Genomic DNA, 22,018 nt, shown 5'->3' on the forward strand with positions numbered 1-22,018 from the left:
ACTAGTATGCAACAAAGGGGCTTCTGCATGCAGGATTCATGTTTTGTTGTTGCCTGAGGCACCCTGGGGAGGGGACTAGGGGCAGGAGTAGATGGAGCCACCTGGGGTGTATTTTCTCTGCTCTCCCCTCCCCTTTCCTCAATATCTCCTCCATTAAAAAGGCTAAAGGAATATTTGCACAACATTTTGAAGGCACTCAAGTTAGTCTGTGGGAGGGCTGCAGACTGGTTCTACAGGAAGTGAAGTGCCATATTCTCCCCGTGAAGCTCAAGGAGCACACATCTACGTTCACGAGCAGAGATTTTTCAGTATGATTTGAATTTAGGATGCTATGAAGGCATCCACATGGGCAAGGGAAATGGTCTTCTCCTTCTGCATCTGATAGAGCACAGGCAGGGGACTTCTAAGCTATCAGTTCCCTTGGTTGTGGCTCCGATGGTTAGGAGACACGACGGAGCTTAAACCTCTCTCCATTGCAATCATTATCAGTGGCTTCTTGGTTACAAGTAGTTTCCTTCACGTCTTCCAAAGGCTTCCAAGTTTTGGGTTGTGTCTCTTCCAATTTTCGGGTTGCCACTTTTGTCAAACATAATGCATACCTTAGAGATCAAAAAAACTAAACATATGTATTGTAGAAAATTCAAGTAACATAAAGTGTTGTTTTTGTTATTCAATGCAATCCCTGTCCTCTTTGGTTAAGAAGTTTTTAAAGAAACATATAGAATTTATTTTTCCTAACCTCCCTACTCCTGAGCAAGTAGACATATCTCTTAGCATGCTTCTTTGAAATAGATAGTACAAGATCTATCATGAATCAGTCTCTCTTTTTCACTTTTCTTTTTCACTAAGACCTTATGGGAGCGAAAGAAAGTGGTTTCCAGAAAAACTTGGTTATTCTGCCACAGGGTTTGGATTGGATTCTGAAGTTTGAGCCCGGGGGCCAAAAGCAAACATTAGATGGAGGTTGAGGAAAGGGCAAGAGGATGAACATTTTGAAGCAGAATGGGGACAGGGGACATATCCCTACAAACATTGGAACAAGGGATCTGTTTGTTGAGGAATCAGCAGCCAGGAGACATTCTTGATCTTTGGCAAGCAACATACTGAAGTCAAGGGAGTTTGAGTAAGGCACTGTTTGGATGCACAAAATGTGTGTGTGTGTGTGCATGTGTTTTGTGCTTGCGTGTTTGTGAGAGACAGAGAAAGAGATGGGAGAGTCAGAGGAAGTCTGCACAATTCCCCAGCCTGGAATGATAACGACCAGTGAACTACAATGCTATGGTAAAAGAGTCACTATGCAGATAAGAATACTTACAAAGTTTTCAGGCTTTCTAATCCCTTGAACATCTTATGCTGAACATTTTCCAAACGATTACTTGTGAGGAGTATTTCATTGACACCAGATGCTCCTTCAAATGCTCCTTCTTCAATGTCTGTAATCTTATTGTTGCTAAAGTTTCTAAATAAGAAAAAAATTGTTGAAACAAGACTTTAAGCTCTTTCTTTCTTTTTTATTTTTTTAAGATTTTATTTATTTATTTGACAGACAGAGATCACAAGTAGGCAGAGAGGCAGGCAGAGAGAGAGGAAGGGAAGCAGGCTCCCCGCTGAGCAGAGAGCCCGATGTGGGGCTCGATCCCAGGACCCTGGGGTCATGACCTGAGCTGAAGGCAGAGGCTTTAACACACTGAGCCACCCAGGAGCCCCAAAGCTATTTCTTTCTAGCAAAGAGGGCACTGAGGCAACATGCTTGATTATTTTCTTCTAGTGAACAAGGTTTTTCATGATTTCAAGCTGTTGGCTGCTCACCACACCCACGGCTCTGAAAAGACACCCCTTCCTATTCCATCAAGTCAAACTAATGATAGTTCTGAGGGACAATGTCAGCGGTGAAAAATACCAGTCAATGTCAGATTGTCTGCAAGGGTCCCCAGGAGTATAAAATTCTTGAGGTCAGGTATTGAGTTGTTTAAACTTTCATGTTCAACATGAAGCTTAATAAGGAACTTTTAAAGTAAGTGTCCCTGATAAAAAACTATTAAATTAATTAATGACTAAAATAAGGCTGTTGTGTAGAAAGAAGATGGATGGGTTAAATGTGTGAAGATTTAGCTCGCATCAGAAATGTATCTGAATATAGGTTTGTTCCCAGTCAAACCTCTCACTGTGTCAAAACAACCCGTATTTTGGATGATACAAAACACAACATTGCTTGCCCAGAGGGCAAAAATATCCAGGTGCAGTAACACCTTCCTATAGGTTCTATCTTTCTCTTTCTCACTGTTCACTCCAAGATAAGGAATGACCCCAGAACCAGGGTCATTTTTATTTATCCTTTTATTCCTCCATAAACATGTGCTCGGAGTAGTTCCTCCATAAATATGTGCTGAATTGAAAGGTATGAATAAAATGAAAGAGCAATCAATGTCAGTGAAAAAGAGAACAATCAAACAGCAAGAAACTCTTTGGGAGGCGGTATGATATGGGGGTCAAGTGCACAGGATGTAGTTTGCTCTGCTGTGTGCAATCAATGTGACCGAGGATCATTTACACATAGACAAGAACAGATATTACAGAGCAACCCTCCTTTTCTCCTTTTGATATTTCCTCTTGTATGAAGGTTGTTCCGTTGGCCTGATATTCCTGACCTCTGTTCTGTCCCTCCCTCCTCCTCAAGGAACAGGAATACTGCGTGACTGCTGTTGGAACTGCTGAGTTTATAAACTTATTTTAAAATATGAGTTGTGGATATGTAGTAATACAGATGAGCTATCAAGTCAGTTTACCAATCATTAATTTTGACTATCTTCTAATGAAAGTTTAATGAAGCAAAAAGTCAAATAGTTGACATGAATGTGCTGAAAGAGATATAACAGTGTGGTTTAGGGAACAGTAAAGGAAGTTACAAAACACTACTGAACCCATTTCTAATGAGCTTAGATTGCCGAATCCCTGCTGTGGCCACATAACCAACCAGCTGTCTGAATTAAAGTAAGACACCAGGGCTCTGCTACAAAAAAAATGTGGTTGGCATCCTTGAATACATAGAAAAGAGGGGGTTACTCAGCTCCTCTCAGAAATTACCCTAGATTCATGTCACAGGTATTCACTATAGGGAAATTTCTCCAGATCTTTTATAGTTTCTAATTTCCAAAGAAATCTGAATAAGACTGCACAGGGCTTTGAAAAATACAGCAAAATACACCAAAAAGATTTTAAAAGGTGGCTAATGCACGGCTTACATTTTACGTAACTGTGGAAGTTTCTTGAAGATTCCTGTAGCTTCCAACACCGTGAATTCATTATTATTGAGACGCCTCAGAAAAAAAAGAAACAAAAGTTTCAATCACTAACAGCCAGGAAGGGATAAAGTTTAATTTCTTTTACAGAAATATAAGGTCATTTCATGATTATTCTAAAGTGAAACAAAGAATACATGTCACAGAAAGTCCGTGGAAGTACTGATTTTTCCCCATATCACTCAAAAAAAATTTTTTTAAGATATTATTTATTTTATTTGACAGAGAGAGATCACAAGTAGGCAGAGAGGCAGGCAGAGAGAAAGAGGAGGAAGCAGGCCCCCTGCTAAGCAGAGAGCTGGATATGAGGCTCGATCCGAGGACCCTGGGATCATGACCTGAGCCGAAGGCAGAGGCTTTAACCCACTGAGCCACCCAGGCACCCCATTTCACTCAAATTTTAATGAGCAAAATATTAAGAAGCACAGAGTAAAGAAAACCAGCAACCAAAATTCAAAACCAGCTCTCTCATTCAGAAATCTGTAGAACAAAGTTTCTCAAACATTGCCCCCAACTATTTTTACCCCAGAAAGCATTTTGGACCATTTTTTCCTAATCACTTGCTCCATACATTTTTTACTTACAGCTTTTATGATATGCAATTTATATGCCATAAAATTCACCCTTTTACAGAGTGCAATCTAGTGGTTTTAGCGTATTCACAAAATTGTGCCACTATCTTTGCTACCCCATTTTAGGACATATTCATCACCCAAAAGAACAATCTCATATCCATCAGAAATCATTGTCAATTTGTTTCCCTCCCTGCTTCAGTCCTTGGCAACCACTAATTTACTTTCTGTCTCTATGGATTTTTCTGTTCTGGACATTTCATATAAGTGAAATGATAAAAAATGTGTCTTTGTGAGCCTAGATTTTTTTCACTTTACTTAATGTTTACAGGACCTATCCATGTTTAGCATACATCAGTACCTCATTCCTTTTTATGGCCAAGGAATATTCCATAGTATGGATATAACAATTTGGTTCATTTATCTATCAGGGGATAGGTATTTGAGTTTGATTATCACGAACAGTGCTGCTGCCAACACTACATGCAAGTTTTTGTGTGGATATATGTTTTCAATTCCTTTAGATATTTATACTGGTATAAAATTGCTGGGTTACAGGGTAAAATTATACTTAACAATTTGAAGAATAAGCAAACTGTTTTCCAAAGGTGTGTCATTTTTATATTCCCCCAGCAATGTATGAGGGGTCCAATTATTGTTTTGTTTTTATGGTCCTTCTAGGGAATGTGTTACCTCACTGTAGTTTTGATTTAGGGTTCCCTAATGCTTGATGATACTAACCATTTTTTAGCTTGATGATAATAAGTGCATTTGCTTATTGGTTATATCTTCTTTGGAGAAATGTACATGCAAATAGTTTGCACACTTTTTGACTAGGTAATGAACACCTTTATTGCTGAGTTGTAATAACTCTTTATATATTCTGGATATAAGTACCTTATTAGATATATGATACATAAATATTTTCTTCCCAGTATTAATTTTTAAATGTATAATTTACAAAATTCTTAATTTCTTAAAAAGTACACAAACTTTCCTAATTACTAAATTAGATGCTAGTGCTGTAATTCTTAAATGTCAGATAAGCCTACTTAAGCTGTTATCATGCTGGAAGATATAAATTGAAATATTATTTGTGATAGTATTAGAAATATATACAACTCCTTACATGACATTGCAATAGAGTTCAGGCCTTTTACTGTCTGAATGGTCTCCACACATTTCAAAAAATCCTGAAGCTTTGAAATAGATTCAAAAACTAACAGAAATAATAATAATAAGTATCACTATAGCCACAGGGTAGTTTCTGTCATCTCTTCGAAAGCATTACACTATTTTTTTTATTTTTTTATTTTATTATTATTTTTTAAAAGATTTTATTTGTTTATTTGACAGGGAAAGATCACAAGAAGGCAGAGAGGCAGGCAGAGAGAGAGAGGGAAGCAGGCTCCCTGCTGAGCAGAGAGCCCGATGTGGGGCTCGATTCCAGGACCCTGAGCTGAAGGCAGAGGCCTAACCCACTGAGCCACCCACGCACCCTAGCATTACATTATTTTTAATTATTTAAATTGTTTAAGATGCATTAAGTGATAGGCATGAGTTTAGGCACAGTGGGAGCTAAACTGTAGAACACAATCCCTGACATCAAGGAGTTACAAGCTAGTTGAAGACAAAAGGATTATACAAGCATAAAAGGACAACTAACTTTGCAAAGCAGTTAAGAGCAAATACCAGATGGTGCTATATATAAACGTTGCTAAGATGTTCACAAACAATGAGATTTCACCAAATTTCTCTTGAATTTTTAGAACACTAGCATGACTTTTATAAATAAAGTCACTAAAGGCAAACCATACTTGGCATAGAATCTATAGATGATTCAACAAATATATTTTAGCACCTAGTAAGTGCTAGGCTTGAGGTAGGGTTATAAATAGAAACCTGATCTTGTTGTTCTTCCAGCTCTTCCTATGCTATCCATTGTTCAGGGAAAAACTATCCTCTGCACTTTAATACTCCATAATCATGGAATCCTTCCACCTTCGAGTCAGTGAGATAATAAAGCCAATAAAGTCTCTCTGACTGAATTCATAATTAACAGAGATTCAAAATGGTGACTCTCCAACTACTTTTTGTAGTTGCTGCAAAAGACTGTATACCTTAGAAATCTATTACATGTTTAGAAATGGGTGCAGGCATAAATAACACCCAAGAAACAAATATCAAAGGAATGTTCTTATTATTAGCATTATTAAGAACTAACTGACTTTTTGAGAGGTAAATTAATTTCTGTAGTCATGTCTTGGGCCAGAAAGGTGAAGTAAGATAGCCTCTAATAAATCGTTGTACAAAGAAAAGTTATGGCCATGTGCGTTAATTAAAATCAATGTAATTCTTGAAAATAAAAGGGAAAGAAAAAAATTGCAATGCTATGCTGTTTTCATTCCCTCCCTCCCAACCCAGATTTTGTTGGGAGATGAACTCACAGCTCTGCAGTATACTGGGGAATGTGGTCGGGGATTTTGATGAGTTTTTGATTGGAGCAATCTACTGTGGTTCCTTCACAGCGGCACTTTTCAGGGCAAGCCAAATCTGCAAAGCAGTCCCCACTTAATTTTGATCGATAATCTTCTGTGCCTATTGAGGATTCAAGGGGAAAAGAAAAAAAGATACTGAGTCTAAAGGTTAGAACAGTTGTTAATTTGTAGGAAGAAAAATAGTAAGATAACTATAGATTATGCAGCAGGGAGACAACTTGGGGAATTTTTGGTCAATGGATGTCAGGAGAGGGTTAAAACAAGGGCTTGGAATTTGCTGGAAAAAAAGAGTAACCAGATTCACAGGACAGGAAAACATTAATAGAGATGAGCTTTTCACAGCTGTACTTTCTGCTGATCCAGTTATGAGCCATTCTAGCCTAGTCGACAGCTAATCATACAATGGCTATTAATTGTTACAAAGTTTATTTTTTTCTCTGAGTCAGGAATTTAAAATGTATCCAGTAAGAAACATATTCCTATATATCATTTTAAATTAGGGCTTTCAAGGCAAATAGATGTACTCAGGTTTTTAATTTTTCTATGGTCTTATATTATTCTCTCCCTCTCACATAATCTTCGGAAACGCCTAAAAAAGCCCTCTTTTTTCATTTTGATTTTATAAAAGGAGACAAGTAAATCCTGATTTAAGCCTCAGCAGCTTGTCATGCTGTAGAAAGCTGCGTGACGTTCCATGGTGCTTGACGGAACCATGTTTTACTCATACCTGGCAACCACATGGTTAGATCAAGCACAACAGAAAATCTCGCGACATAATCACTACACCATCCACTAGGCCAAGGGTAAGACCGAGAGGAAAGATGAAGGGAAGCAGGAGAAAAAGCTACAGACGTTCTGGAAACGTAATACTGTTTACATGACATGCATTCTTCCCGCAGAATGTTTATGACCATAGTAAGAGTATTACTACCGAAGATTTCCTGGAAACACAAAGAAGGGGCTACACTGAAAGGTGCCTCCACTGTTCCTCAGAACTGCAGAATGGAAACAACAGCTTTCGGGAACAACATCCAGGAAGAAGTTGAAGGTGAGCTACAAGGACAACAGAGAAGCTCAAAAGATCTGTAGTTTCTTCTTGAAAAAAAAAAAAAAAAAAAAAAAGGCGCAAAAGACCGAGACTAGAAGAAGGTACATCAGGATTGAAAAGGGAGGACATTATGTTTCAGATCAGACACTTTTACTTACAGCCAAAATGGTGAATTCCTGCAAAAGTAAAAATCACCAAGGAGGAAAGAAAGAGTAATCCCAATTAAGATTATTCAACATATATAAAACTACCGAAGGTCTCTTCCTTCTTTCCTTACTATGGCAATTATAGGGGGATGGCATAGTATGACAGCCATCATCATGCTTTGCAAACGTTTGTGGTACTTTTTTGAAGCACAGTGCTCTTACAGGAAAAGCAATGGCATATGAGATGCACAGCACAAATTAAGTTCTTGTCGATTCCTTTAAAGTGATGAGCTCTCTGCAAGATAGATTTTCTGTTGAGTTATTACTATAATATCTAGAATGCCATATAGAATGGTAATAGGCAAGTAAACATGCAAATGTAAGTGAAAAACAAATCACGGAGATCTTCAAAAACAAATACATCTGGATTAAGCCTTATGTGGTGGCTTACATGCTTTTTAATGACCTTTCCAACTTATAAATAGTGTCACTTAGTGGAAATGAAATCAGAACCTCATACAATTGCAAAGCTGAGTATGATCATTTCATTAGATTCGGCAATTAATGCCAGAGCATTTACTAAGGAACTGTTTTCCTGTTGTCCTGTAGTTTTCTCATTTTAAAAGTGAAATGAAGAAATACTGGGAATAGAGGGCTAAATGACAAGTACATTAGGTATCTTATATTTAAAATAGTCTGCATTCAATGAAATGACAAATGATGTTTCTCTTATGGAGACTCAATAGATAAGCTAGGGAATTTAATATAATCTAGGGGAAAAAAGGAGAGAAGACCAAAGAATTCTTCCAAGTCCTGACTTCTGTTGCTATTGCTTTAATGTAAACTGAATGATCATAAATTATTGACAATTAAGCCATGATATCACATATACAATGTATTTCCAAAAAAACCTATCTTGACTGCTGTCAATAAATAGGCAAAACTGTATCAGAATTTATGAAAACATTTGGACATTGGATTTTTAATTTATGAATCAGAAATATTAATTTATAAATTAATAATAAAGTATATTTAAGTGTAATAGATTGAATAATTTGGTAACCATTCTATTAACTGCCACAATTTGAAAATTTTACTAATATTCAAGTTTTATCCTACAGGTGTTGTGGTGTTTAGAATATGGCTTTTTTCTGGGTTAAGTAATGGCTATCAGATGACTTTCTGCTTAATAGTGAGGTAAAGATAATGAATTTTAAAGATTCCCTATGAAGGCCAATCAACTGTTCTATTCAACATGTTACTTCCTATGCAGCCTGTGTAATATATAAATATTATTGATCACTCAATCTCAAAATAAGAACTAAAACAAAATCTGTTATACACTTAAAATTATTCAAATTATAATTCAGTAATGGCAAATAACACATCTCTCCTTAAAATAAAGACCGAACCCAGAACTCTTCTTTAAAAAACCAGTAAGGTTTTTGCAAACTAACACCGTATAGAATATCTTCTTAAAATATATGATAGTCTAGAATATCCCCAGGAGATGGTAAATGTAGCCAATCAATTACTAACATATACTTTTATATAATGGTTTAAAACAAACAAGTCAAGAGGCATTTTACACAACTGGCAGGCAAGGAAAAAATAAATAAACATATTTCAAAGAGCTAGTTCCAGAATCATCAGCCTTGAGAGTGTTAATATTGTAGTGGTAAAACATTTCTATTACTTTTCTAAAAAACATTTTATTCATCTGCTTAAATTATTCAAGACATTTAGTGCCCTGGAACATCTGAGGCTTTCAGGATGTCTGTCAGTATTGTTTCCGTGGACTTACTCTGTCACTCCAGGTCTGTAACAACATTGACTCACAATGTATAATTGCAAGTCAACAAGCAGGAAGTTGCTTTTTTATGTGAAAAGTGAAACAACAGTAAAGCAAAATAAAGTGAAAAGGGGGCACTTTTTTAGTAAAAAGAATTATGTTAAAAAAGTAAATTTCATGGTCGACAAAAGAATTCTATGTGTTTTTAACTGATTTCATATAGAACTAGCTCTTTGACAACAAGAAAGGTCTCTGTCTTTAAAACCAGCTCAATAAGCTATATTTTAAAAACAGGTTGAAAGATCAGATATACAACATAAGGAGAGAAAATGATTTAAGTAGAAGGCTATAGGTTCAGGTATTTTAGCTACTGTGAGAAATTTTAGATAATGTGCCAAAGTGAGAGAGGAAAAAAAGATGGGGGTTTAATAATACATATGTCTAACATCAGAAGCTGCATGCAAAGGTCAGGTTTTCAGGAAACAGCTACAAGTGATCTATGCAGAAGTCAATCTATCTACAGAGTATCCACTGTACTTTCAAACACATGCATATCAAAGTTTCAGAAGCTATATTTTATAAGGTGAGGAAAGGGTGTCTGCCATTAGTCCTACTACCGAGCAAAACCTACCTGGAATGAAATACTGTTCTTTAGCTAAATAAAAAAAAGAGAAAAAAAAATAGAAGATGCACCTGAATGTCAGCAAGCAGAGATATGAGTTATATTAGATTAAGAAGGGACTAGAGGTACTATAGATAATTAAGTGAATTATATTCACAGCATTGGCTGAAGTATAATAATGTACAGTGAATAGTAAATGTCTCTAGGACCACGGACAATAAACAGCTTTGTTTTGATATTAGCTTTTTAGTATGAATTAACTGCCGAACGTGAAATACCCTGGGAATGGTTAGACGGCATACTACTCAAAACATACAGAATATATTTTAGCATAAGAACATAGAAGAGATGAGACCAAAGCAAATAGTACACTTCAATAAAGTAAGCCTTTTATATAATAGTAACTCAATGGATCTATAATTGGCTTTTTATATACACTACTCCCAAAATGCTAAAAGATGGCCTTTTGGTAGAAAAAAAAATTATCCTCACATCCCTATTTAAAATAAGAGGGTGAAAAGTAAGTAAACACATTTAGTGTGCGAAGCAAGGGAGCAAGGAATCGGGAAAAAATCCCCCCCTACTTCCGAGCCAGAGCAAATCACACTACCAAGTCTCAGTTCACTTTCTGAAGAAATGAGAACAGGATTTATTACCTTAAGTTTCTCAATGGAGAATAATACAACAGACATGAGACTTAACAGACATAAAAAGGATTCTGAGCTTGCTAAAAGGCCCCTGTTTAGGTTGAACCCTAAAAATACAGTATGAAGTATCCAGGCATCTTTTTCTGGTGGCTGGTAGCCTATTTGTTATGTTGGATATAGTGTTAAAAATATTACATATACGAGTGGTATATGAATGGTATCTACGGCTCTCTTTATTTTGTAACTAGACAGAAGAAAAGTATATTCTACAATGTTTGGTAATTCATCTGAAGACCAGCTGTCTCTAGGTCTCCATAACCACTGTTTTGGTAACCCAGGTGAAGTATCTCACATGAAGTAAGAAATTACCTGAACAACGGAATTTCTTGCTTTTGATTTGTCCAATTCTTTTGTTTGCCAGACGCCGGGGGCTGGTGCAGCGGGCACCACTGGTCTCAATTGGGTTGGTATGGAGATAATCCGCCAGCCACTTGAGATGGCAATCACAAATAAAGGGGTTCTGGGCCAAATGCCTTTCAGAAACACAGACAGAATACTTTTATACATGACTTGCTATGAACTCAACTCTCAAATTCACAGTGAAGACAGCAGTCATCGTATTGAATCCAAGCCATATATACATACATGGTTTGAATGGCCCGGAGAGGTGAAAAAGTCCCCTTGGCAATGGTCTGAAGCTTGTTGTCGTACAAGGAGAGAAGGTTCAAGTTGTGCAGATCCTGAAAAGCATCTACCCGAAGGCAGTTTATCTTGTTGGCATTCAATAATCTGTTTGATCAAATAGTTGTAGAATTAAAGTGTAGCATCTCGTTAACCCACCTTCAAGATTCTGTCCTTCTTGAGAAATACAAGAAACCAAGAAAACATTTCTCTGAACCTCAGTACTAACATTTTAACTGGAATAATTTAGGTATCACAGGTGGAAGATATGCCAGATAAAGCAAGGGTCATGTGGTTTAATGAATGTCTACATCTAGTGGTACTTACACATTTATTCAGTAAAAATTACTCAACATATTCTCTGGAAGATGAAGAGGTAAGGCAGTGGACAAAGGTGGGTGAGACCTAACATCTGTCAAGGACACCATAAAAAAATGTCATAGAACATTAGTCTCTGTAGCTGCTCTGAGAAGCAGTTCAGGCAATTTTCAAAACTGAAGCCAGAGTGAGCCTTTTAAAACACAGATCACTTTCTCTCAAAGCCAGGCAGCAACTCTCAAATCGGTCTGAGTGAAGCCAATGTCCTGACAAATTGCCTCAACACACAGTAGGACCATTAGCACCCCTTTCTGAACTCCATGACCTCCAAGTTCTCTCCCCTGGATGCTTCAGCTCCAGCCACATGTCTTGGTTGGGGATCTCTTCGTAGAATGTTTTCTTCCCTGCAGTCTGACTCTTCTTCTTTGAGTCTGTTGCAATCTTCTCTTCTCAATTCAGCCTACCCTGACCTCTCTCTTCAATACAGTCACCTGTGGTTGCCCCACCTCACCCTCTAGCACACTCAATTTCTTTGTTACGATCTGTTTATTTCTTCTATTTTCTTAAATACGTATTTCTCTCTGTTGCCTATGGTTTATTTATTACATTTTTGCTGTCATTTCTGTTTCCTCAAGACAGGCATTCTCGCTTGTGCCTAGCACATACAAGGAGCTCCATAAATATGTTGTTGAATGAATGCTTTAGGATCCTCTTGGAGAGTGACACGGTTCATAACCCTATTAAAGGCCCTGGTCCTGCATTATAGATATTCATTTAACTTTGCTTAACAAAATATGCCAGAAACCCATTTTTTTTCCCCAACATGCTATCAATAATCCATTTCAATATTCTATGGAACTGTGGTTTACAGATCATACTTTGGCAAATGCCATTCTCGTAGGTTATATGGGACCATGTCTGAGCTTCTATGCATGTTGGACTCCCTTTGGGAATACACTTGCCCTGCCCTCCACCTTCTTTAATGCTCTGTCCCATCATGGCTGCATGGGAAGCTCACCTTTTCCAGAAGCTTCCACCCAAGTCAAGTATATCTTCCTCTAGGTCCCCAAGGAAGTTATTCAGTGCTACTTAATCTTCACACCTCCTTTCTATAAGCCTACATGTTTGCCCAAAGGTGGACTAGTGCTCTCCGTGGGCAGAGAACGTTTTCTGATACTTTCTTCTCTATTAGCATTTGCTTTACTGCTTTGATACTTAAGGCTTGAACAAATAGTACCTCAAAAAATACGTGCTCTGTTGTTTAGGTTTATATGCCTTCTTATTCAACATACTGAAAAATGATTTTCATTTTGGCCACCAAGAATCTCTAATTTTAATTAATATAGGATATTTCTTCTGCCTTACTGGTTTTTCTTTTTAGGTATCCACACACATGCAAAGCTGTGACTTCCTTGAGGTAATTATTTTCTCTTTTTCTTTAACCTCCCTTTAGGACTTGACTTTTTGGCCTTCTCTGCGGTCCTCAAAATAGTTTCTTAAAAGCTTAGGAACTGGTTTCAGGTATAGACTGGTAATCCCATTTCTCCATTCTGTGCCACAACACAGATCACACTGACGATGTTCCCTAATCTGTCAGCTAACTGACGGAGGCAGAGAGCAGAAATAAGGAGAAGGAAAAAGCGGGGAGTACTGAAGACAATTGAAGAAGGTGCTGTTTTGAGGATTTTGTACTTACTTTAAATGAAGTGGTCTGCAAAGTAGGAGAAAAAGTGTTGCACGCTCTACTTTCCTTTGCTTCTTGCATGAACCTACTTCTTTTCCCCAGTACCTCATCTGTTCAAGCAAATCTAAGATGCTTAGCCAAGTTCTCAGCTAGCCAGAAAGAGAAAATTGTGTTGCTTTAGCCCTGACAGGTTTAGGAATAGGCCTTAATCTAGAGATAAAATATTAGGCTGAGGGACAAAGATAGCTTTTTAAGTAAGATTCACCTGCATACAGATCCCATGGTTTATTAACCTGGTTGTTACACCAGTCACGAGTAAGTATGTGTGGAAGGAAAAAAGAAGGTGCTACTTAAATGTTAGTACTAGACAGGCCAGTGATAGCAAGAGATTGCAAGTAAATGGCAAGGATAATAGTGCTAGGGGAATGTAGAAGAATGACAGAGAAGCAAATAAAACACAGGCCTTCCTGGCTTACAGCATCTGGCTATACCTATAATGTGTATAATGTATAGTCATTCTATTAAAGATCAGAAACAATGTTTGCTGAGCTCACCTCAAGAGTTAAAAAATAATTTGAAACCCAAATAAAGACATTAGGTCATAAAGATCAGTATTTTTCATAACTTTCTGGTCTGTTGTAAAATCAATTTATTGGGTTGTACAATACTGAAGATATAGAAAGAGAGAGATCAGAGAGAGACAGAGAATGCAATAAAATGAAGAGTATTATATATAGTAAGGGTAAATATCGTCTTGTTAGCGATTTGCTTCATTTGTGTGCATCTGTGTGTGTTGTGTATGAAAACTGGATTGGGATTTAAATACATTTCTGGATAATGATGAAAATTTAAAACACGAATACTAGGATATAATTATAACGTACATTTATCCAGTAAGGAAAAAGATATACATTTGGGAAATCTGTGAGATTTAGGAGTAAGTGTTTGCCAAATCGATGATAGAAACCCCAACACCAAGAAATGTATACACCAAAAGAGAAAACCACATTTTAAACTTAAGAATTTTAAGGTAGACTGACTATGAACTAGTTGACAGAAGACAGTATATCACACTCATCTTTGTATCCACAGCAACCCCAAATGAAGAACTCTGTGTATGTTTGGTGATATGAAGAGAATTTGATGATCTTAGACTAGCATTTTTTTTTTTTCAATTCCCTTTTCATATGAGCATTCACTAAAATACTTGTGGTCAGGTTCTGTTTTTAGACATATGTGTATAGTACATTCTTCTTTTGAGACAAAGGATTGGTAGCTACTGTCTAAGCAGAATGGTTTTTAGAAGACACAGGCCAGGCATTGACAGATTATTTTCTGAGTGGACACCAGTTGAAGTGCTCCTGCTGTGTTCTGGCCCTTGGCAACCACCTCTGGGTTCAGGGCACAGCATCCCAGCCTTGTCCCCCCTGTGGCTGCTTTCGACAAACACGGATAAACCTATCAGTACGTCACTCTCCTTCCCAACTATTGTTAAATCAAAACAGAGGGTTTCACAAAGGGCAGGGACAGCACGAGCTTTTAATGACAGAGTATCCAGGAAGCCTACATTTGTGACAGGGTGGACAGAAAGGTTTTGAAACAACTTCAAAGTGCTGTGTCTTCAAATAAATAACAGTCGTCACTATTAGCTGCACCAGACTAATCTTTTCCATCTCATTAAACTATGTCATTTGGGGTTGAGTCTTTTTGAAGTCTCCATGAAACCATGAGAGGTACACTGACTAAAATACAATGCTTGGTTCAACGGATCAGAAACCACCAAATACTTACAGTAACTGTAAGGAAAACAGTCCTTCGAATAAACTTTTTGGGAGTTCTGTGATTTTATTTCCATAGAGAACACTGAAAAAACATGATTTAGATGAAAAAAATTAGACATCAAGTCAGCATAACAAATTGATCTATCACATATGTATCCAGGCATACAGGAGGTTAGTAAGCACTCCATACATCATAAAAGCTACAGCTGAGTAAACAAACTTCAATTTGAAAATGCATTTTTTCCTGATTATAGATCATATATACGCTCATAGCAGAAAGTTTAAAAATCACTAAAAACCAGGGGCGTTTGGGTCACTCAGTCAGTTAAGCGTCCAACTCTTGATTTCAGCTCAGGTCATGACCTCAGGGGCATAAGATCGAGCTCTGGGTGGGCTCTGCACTCAGTGGGGAGTCTGCTTAAGATTCCTTGTCTCCCCCTCCCTCTGCTCCTCCCCCCCCGTCCACGTTCTCTCTCTCTAAAATAAATAAATCTTTTAAGAAAGAAAGCACTAAAAATTTAAAAAAAATAACAAAAATGAACACAATTCATAATTTTATTGTCCTTTCTTAGAAGTGTCCACTGTTCAATTGCCATGTTTTGCCACACACACACACACACACACACACGGTTCATACATAATGAGGGCATATTACAGTAACAAAAGAGAACACTAGGTGTGGAATTCATTGCTCACTAAAGGAATGAGTTTTAGGCTTATCATACTGGTAAAAGGTGAAAGGACTCTAGATAAAGGTAAGGTTTCTGTTACATAATGTGTATACCTGGGAAATGTGAGATCTGTAATGTAAGAAGATGATCACTAATATTATAGAAATATTTTTGAAATGCACTTTTCTCCAAAAATATGAACAGGAATGCATCCTCATGGTACCCAGCTCTGATCAGCCACTAAGGGTAGCCACCAAGGGCAAGGACATGGCTTAGTGCCTTCAGTACCCCTGGCACCTAGCACTGATTTGAGAATGCAGTGACACTGTAACATTGGATTGATGAGTGATCACTGTTGGATGAGTGAGATGAAGAAATAAATTATCAAGGGGACAAATTATGGAATAATTAACAAACTGGGTGAAAGGAATAGCAGTGTCTTGGCTCATCATATTGGCTATTAACAATAAGCTTGAAATGATGCCTATCTACTTTTAACCCCCCAAAGGAGGGAACTACAATTATGAATAGGAAAAGATAGAAATTATAGTCCTTAGGGGGATAATACGGCAATATATATCAAATTTATAAATATATAAATTATATTTATATAAATATAAATATATATATCAAATTTATTAAAAGTTATACTTAGTTTCACTCTTAGGTGCTTAAGAAAATAATCAGAGACAGACAATATTTTATGCACAAAATGTTAGTCCTGATATAATGTATAACAATGAAAAGATAGACACAAATAAAATGTCTCCAAATTCCAAAAAAACACTGAAAAAAATCACATTTTGAAGAGTATTTAATAACATGAAAGTGTTGATGTTATAACGTTAAATTTGAAAAAAATAATAAGGTAGTATATTATAGTATGATCTTAACTTTGTTTAGAAAAATATATACATGCATACATAGGAAAAAGCAGAAAATCTCTGGATGGCAGGCAATATGATATTCAGAGTTGATTTTAATTTGCATCTATATATTTTTCTTTATTTTTTATATTGTCTGTAATGATCTTATTTCTTCTAAATATGAGAAAAATAATATTTTGGAAAGGACATGAAGGATGTCATAATATATAAAGAAAAAGTTGAAATAAGAATCTAAATAACATGTTTGGCAGCAGTACATGATTTTTGTTTGGAAAGGGAGAAAATAACAATACAAGAGAAATGAATATGAGTGAGGGAAAAGCTGTTGTTTCCTTTTAAGATGTCAGTGAGAGGTGGGATGTATAACAATATAGGAAAGAAATCCTCACGTGAATAAACAAATGAAGCTGGACACTATATTGTATAAGGAGACATTCCATTTGTATAGATCCCAGAGGTATAGTTACATAGTATAACAAAAAATTCACTTGTGCAGAATACAGACGCTTTGAAAAAGGAAAATCAATTAGAGAAGAAACCATTTTAAGAAATCAAAGAATAAAAGCAAATTCCGTATTGTCAGGGTCAAAGAGGTAAGGGAATTAAAAAAGGATGAGTAACAATAATTGTACTGTTTAAGGTCAGGAATAAGAGAAAAGAGGCCTTTTGGAAACACACATGAGCAGATCAAGGCAGCCATTTTTCAGGATATTCAATGCAATACCATTCAACCAATTAATTTAACAATAGATATCATATACTTATTATGTGCCAGCAGCTTTACTAGGTTCTAAGCTTGGTGTCCAATTAAGCTGAATCCAACTGTTATTTGTTGAATGATCATCATTTGCCCTGTGCCACCAGACTAATACAAGTGAGATGAATGAAGTATTATTTCAAAGAGCAACCCAAAATAGCAATTTTGAATACCTAAGGAGTTTTATATTTTGAGCCCACTAAAGTGCAAAAAGGAAGTAGGATGCGTATAAATTGTGGAGGGCCCATAAAAGAATTAAGGAGCAAGTCTGAAACTAGAAATAAACTATAAGAAAAAATGTGGAAAGAACACAAATACATAGTAACATGCTACTAAATGATGAATGAAGCAACCAAGAAATCAAAGAGGAAATAAAAAAATACATGGAGACAAATGAAAATGAAAACTTGAGGTCCAAAATCTTCAGGTCAGAGCAAAAGCTATCCTAAGAGGGAAGTTTATAGCAATGCAGGTCTTCCTCAAAAAGCAAGGGAAAATCTCAAATGAATAATCTAACCTAACACCAAAAAAGAGCTAGAAAAAGAAAAAAAAACAAAAACAAATAAAACTCCAAACCAAAGAAAGAAAGAATAAAGGAATAAAGATTAGAGGAGAAAAAAATGAAATAGAAACTAAACAATGATAGAACAGATCAATGAAATAAGGAGTTGCTTCTTGGAAAATCTATAAAATTGATAAACCTTTAGTAAAACTTATCAGAGGAAAAAAGAGAGAGAGAGAGGACCCAAACAAAATCAGAAACAGAAAAGAAATAACAACTGACATCACAGAAATAAAAAGGATTATAATAAAATATGATGTAAAACTATATACCAATAAATTGGGAAACTTGGAAGAAATGAATAAATTCCTAGAAATATACAACCTCCTAAATGGAATCAGGAAGAAATAGAAAATTTGAACAGACTGATTACCAGCAATTAAATTGAATCAGAAATTTAAAAAAAAACAAAAAACAACAACAAAAAAACAATAACAAAAACTCCCAAAAACAAGTCCACAACCAGTTGGGTTCACAGGTATATGCTACCAAACATTTAAGGAAGCGTTAATACCTATCCTTCTCAAACTATTTTAAAAAATAGAAGAGGGAGGGAAATTTCCAAATTTGTTCTGAGGTCAGCATTACCCTGATACCAAAACAAGATAAAGACAGTAAAAAAAAAGAGAGCTACAAGACAATACCTCTGATAAACATGGATGCAAAAATCCTCAACAAAATGTTAGCAAACTGAATCCACTAAAAAAATCATTCACCAAGATCAAGTGGGATTTATTCTTGGGATGCAAAGTTGGCTCAATATTTGCATAGCAATCAGCATGATACATCATATCAACAAAAGAAAGGGTAAAAACCATATGACCATTTCAATAGATGCAGAAAAAAGCAACTGACAAATTACAACATCCATTCATGATGAAAACCCTCAACAAAGTTGGTTTAGAGGGAGCACACCTCAACATAATAAAGGTTAACCAAGAAAAACCCACAGCTAACTTCATTTTCAATGGTGAAAAACCGAGATCCTTTCCCCTAAGGTCAGGAGCAAGATATGGATGTCCATTCTCACCACTTTCATTCAGTGTAGTACTGAAAGCCCTAACCATAGTAATCAGAAAAGAGAAAGAAATAAAAGGTATCCAAATTGGTAAGGAAAAAGTAAAATTTTCACTATTTTCAGATGACATGATATCATATATTAAAAAACCCTAAAGATACCACCGAAAAAACCATTAAAACTGATAAATGAATTCCATAAGGTTGCAGGATACAAAATCAATATACAGATATCTGTTGGTTCCTACACGCTAAATAATGAAGTAGAAGAAAGAGAAATTAAGAAAACAATCCTATTTGCGATTGTAGCAAAGAGAATAAAATATCTAGGAAAAACTTAACTGAGGAGGTGAAAACCTGTACTCCGAAAACTACAAAACACTGATGAAAGAAACTGAAGACAACATAAATGAAAAGATAGTCTATGCTCATGAATTAAAGAGTAAATATTGTGAAAATGGCCATGTTACCCCAAGCAATCTACAGATTTAATGTAATCCCTATCAAAAAACCAACAGCATTTTTCACAGAACTAGAACAGATAATCTTAAAATGTGTTTGGAACCACAAAAAACCCCAAATAGCGAAGAAATCTTGAAAAGGAAGAAGAAAACTGGAGGTATCATAATCCCAGATTTCAAGCTAGACTACAAAGCTACAGTAATCAAAACAGTATGGTACCAGTACAAAAACAGACACACAGATCGACGGAACAGAATAAAGAGTGCAGAAACAAACCCACGATTATATGATCCATTCATCTTTTACAAAGGAGAAAAGAATATGCAAAGAGAAAAAGAGAGTCTCTTTGGCAAATGATGTTGGAAAATCTGGACAGCTACATGCCAAAGAATGAAATTGGACCACTCTCTTACACCATACACAAAAATAAACTCAAAATGGATAAAGGACCTAAATGTGAGACCCGAAACCATAAAATTACAATTACTCTGACAACAGTTACAGCAACATTTTTCTAGGTATGTCTCCTGAGGCAAGGGAAACAAGAGCAAATATAAGCTATTGGGACTATATAAAAATAAAATGTTTCCTTTATCAACAAAACTAAAGGCAACTTACTGGATGGGAGAAGATATTTGCAAATGACATATCAGATAAAGGGCTAGTATCCAAAATACAAAACAAAACAAAACAAAAAACCAACAAACCAAACCAAACAAACAAAAAACAAAACAAAACAAACAAACAAAAAAACCTTATACAACTCAACACCAAAAACCCCCAAATAATCCAGTTAAAACATGGACTGAAGACAGGAACAGACATTTCTCCAAGAAGATGTACAGATGGCCAACAGACACATGAAAAGATGCTCAACATCACTCATCATCAGGGAAATGCAAATTAAAACCACAATAAAATATCACCTCATACCTATTAGAATGGCTAGGATTAAAAAGACAAGAAACAACAAATACTGACAAGGATGCGGAGAAAAAGGAACTCTTATGAACTATTCCTGGGAATGCAAAATGATGTAGCCACTGTGAAAAACAGTATGGAGTTTCCTCAAGAAGTTAAAAATAGAACTACCATATGATCCAATATTCTACTACTGGTTATTTACCCAAAGAATACGAAGACACTAATTCAAAATGATATATATGTGCCCCTATGGTTATTAGCATTATTTACAATAGCCCTGATATGGATGGAAGCAGCACAGGTGTTCATCGGTAAACGAATGGATAAAGAAGAGACGGTTATATGTGCAATGGAATACTTCTCAGCTATTACAAAGAACGAAATCTTGCCATTTGCAATAACACGGATGGATCTAGAGAGTATAATGCTAAGTGAGATAAACCAGTCAGAGAAACACAGATATCATGTGATTTCACTGATACATGGAATTTATGAAACAAAACAAATGAACAAATAGAGGCAAACTGAAGAACAGACTCTTAACTACAGACAGCAAACTGAGAGTTACCAGAGAGGAGGTGGGTGGAGGAATGGGGGAGTACGTAAAGGCATCAAAAGCATACTTATGATGAGCACCGAGTAGTGGATAGAACTGTGGAATCACTGTATTATTAACAACTGTATTGTTAGCTATACTGGAATTAAAATTTAAAAAATAAAAAGGATAAAAAAGGATTAAGAGGTAAATAATTTAATAGGTTGTTCATTTGGGACTTCTGCTGTAAAGCTTGGCTCAAATAGCCTGAAGGGAGGTCAAGTTAGGAGGTGTATCTCATTTACAATGTGAAACTATTATTTTCCCAACAAATCACTGTTTTCTTTAGGATCATATTAAAAAAAATAGATGTTTGTTGTTCATGAGACAATTGGGGTACATGGAGAAATATGGGAGGATGTCACAAAAGGATGAAGGAAATCTGTATAGGCATTATTTGAGTACATGGACTGTCAATCATAAAAATATTATAGTAAATATTAAATGTGATGGGAATGAGATTTCTGTACAAAAAGGTATAGAAATACTAGAGCTGGTATAGTTTTCTTACACACAGTGAGATCAAAATGGTAACAAGGAAAAAGGAGTGAGAAATATAAAAAATCCAAAGACCAGAACAGAGAAGCTGGATGAGAGTCAAAAAAATTGGGCCAAAATCCATAAAAATGGGGAAAAGACATGTCATCACATAAAGATATAAAGTGCAAGAAGGCCAGTGAGAATTTGGGCTACATTCCTATGAGGCAAAGAAAATTTTAAAAGAAATTGAAAGATGAAAATGAATTTAGCTGAAAAGAAAATAAATACCTAAGGGATATGGATAATATCATCCAACTACCAACAGTGACAAATTGGGTAGCTTTTCTTAGACATAAGTTATATTCAGCATACTATATACAGTGTACAAGTGTGCTGATCAAGAATTATTTTATAGCCCATTGGGCCAATAGGGAAATCTTAAGGAAATCTTAAGCAGCTCTTGTACCTGATACTAGAAGGAAGGCTAAGAATTCCTTTTTTTTCCTTTAAAGTTTTTTTTCCTGCCTTCTAAGTTTATTTTATTTATTTATTTTTTAAAAGATTTTATTTATTTA

At 35.9% G+C, this 22,018-nt stretch overlaps 1 protein-coding gene across 4 annotated transcripts in view; it reads right to left on the minus strand.

Annotated features, from left to right (window-relative positions):
* SLIT2 (slit guidance ligand 2) overlaps positions 1-22,018 on the minus strand; it is a 360,466-nt gene that overhangs the window by 73,713 nt on the left and 264,735 nt on the right. For 2 of the 4 annotated variants that reach the window (XM_044225915.1, XM_044225914.1), the window contains 7 exons: positions 15,099-15,170; positions 11,270-11,413; positions 10,994-11,157; positions 9,987-10,010; positions 6,319-6,469; positions 3,243-3,317; positions 1,316-1,459 (listed from right to left, as the gene is read on the minus strand). In XM_044225915.1, coding sequence (XP_044081850.1) covers positions 1,316-1,459; positions 3,243-3,317; positions 6,319-6,469; positions 9,987-10,010; positions 10,994-11,157; positions 11,270-11,413; positions 15,099-15,170 — 774 coding nt within the window. The remainder of the gene's footprint in view (positions 1-1,315; positions 1,460-3,242; positions 3,318-6,318; positions 6,470-9,986; positions 10,011-10,993; positions 11,158-11,269; positions 11,414-15,098; positions 15,171-22,018) is intronic. The other 2 variants (XM_044225917.1, XM_044225916.1) reach the window with 1 other exon arrangement.

Source organism: Neovison vison, chromosome 11 (assembly GCF_020171115.1).
Source record: "Neovison vison isolate M4711 chromosome 11, ASM_NN_V1, whole genome shotgun sequence".
NCBI lineage: Eukaryota > Metazoa > Chordata > Mammalia > Carnivora > Mustelidae > Neogale > Neogale vison.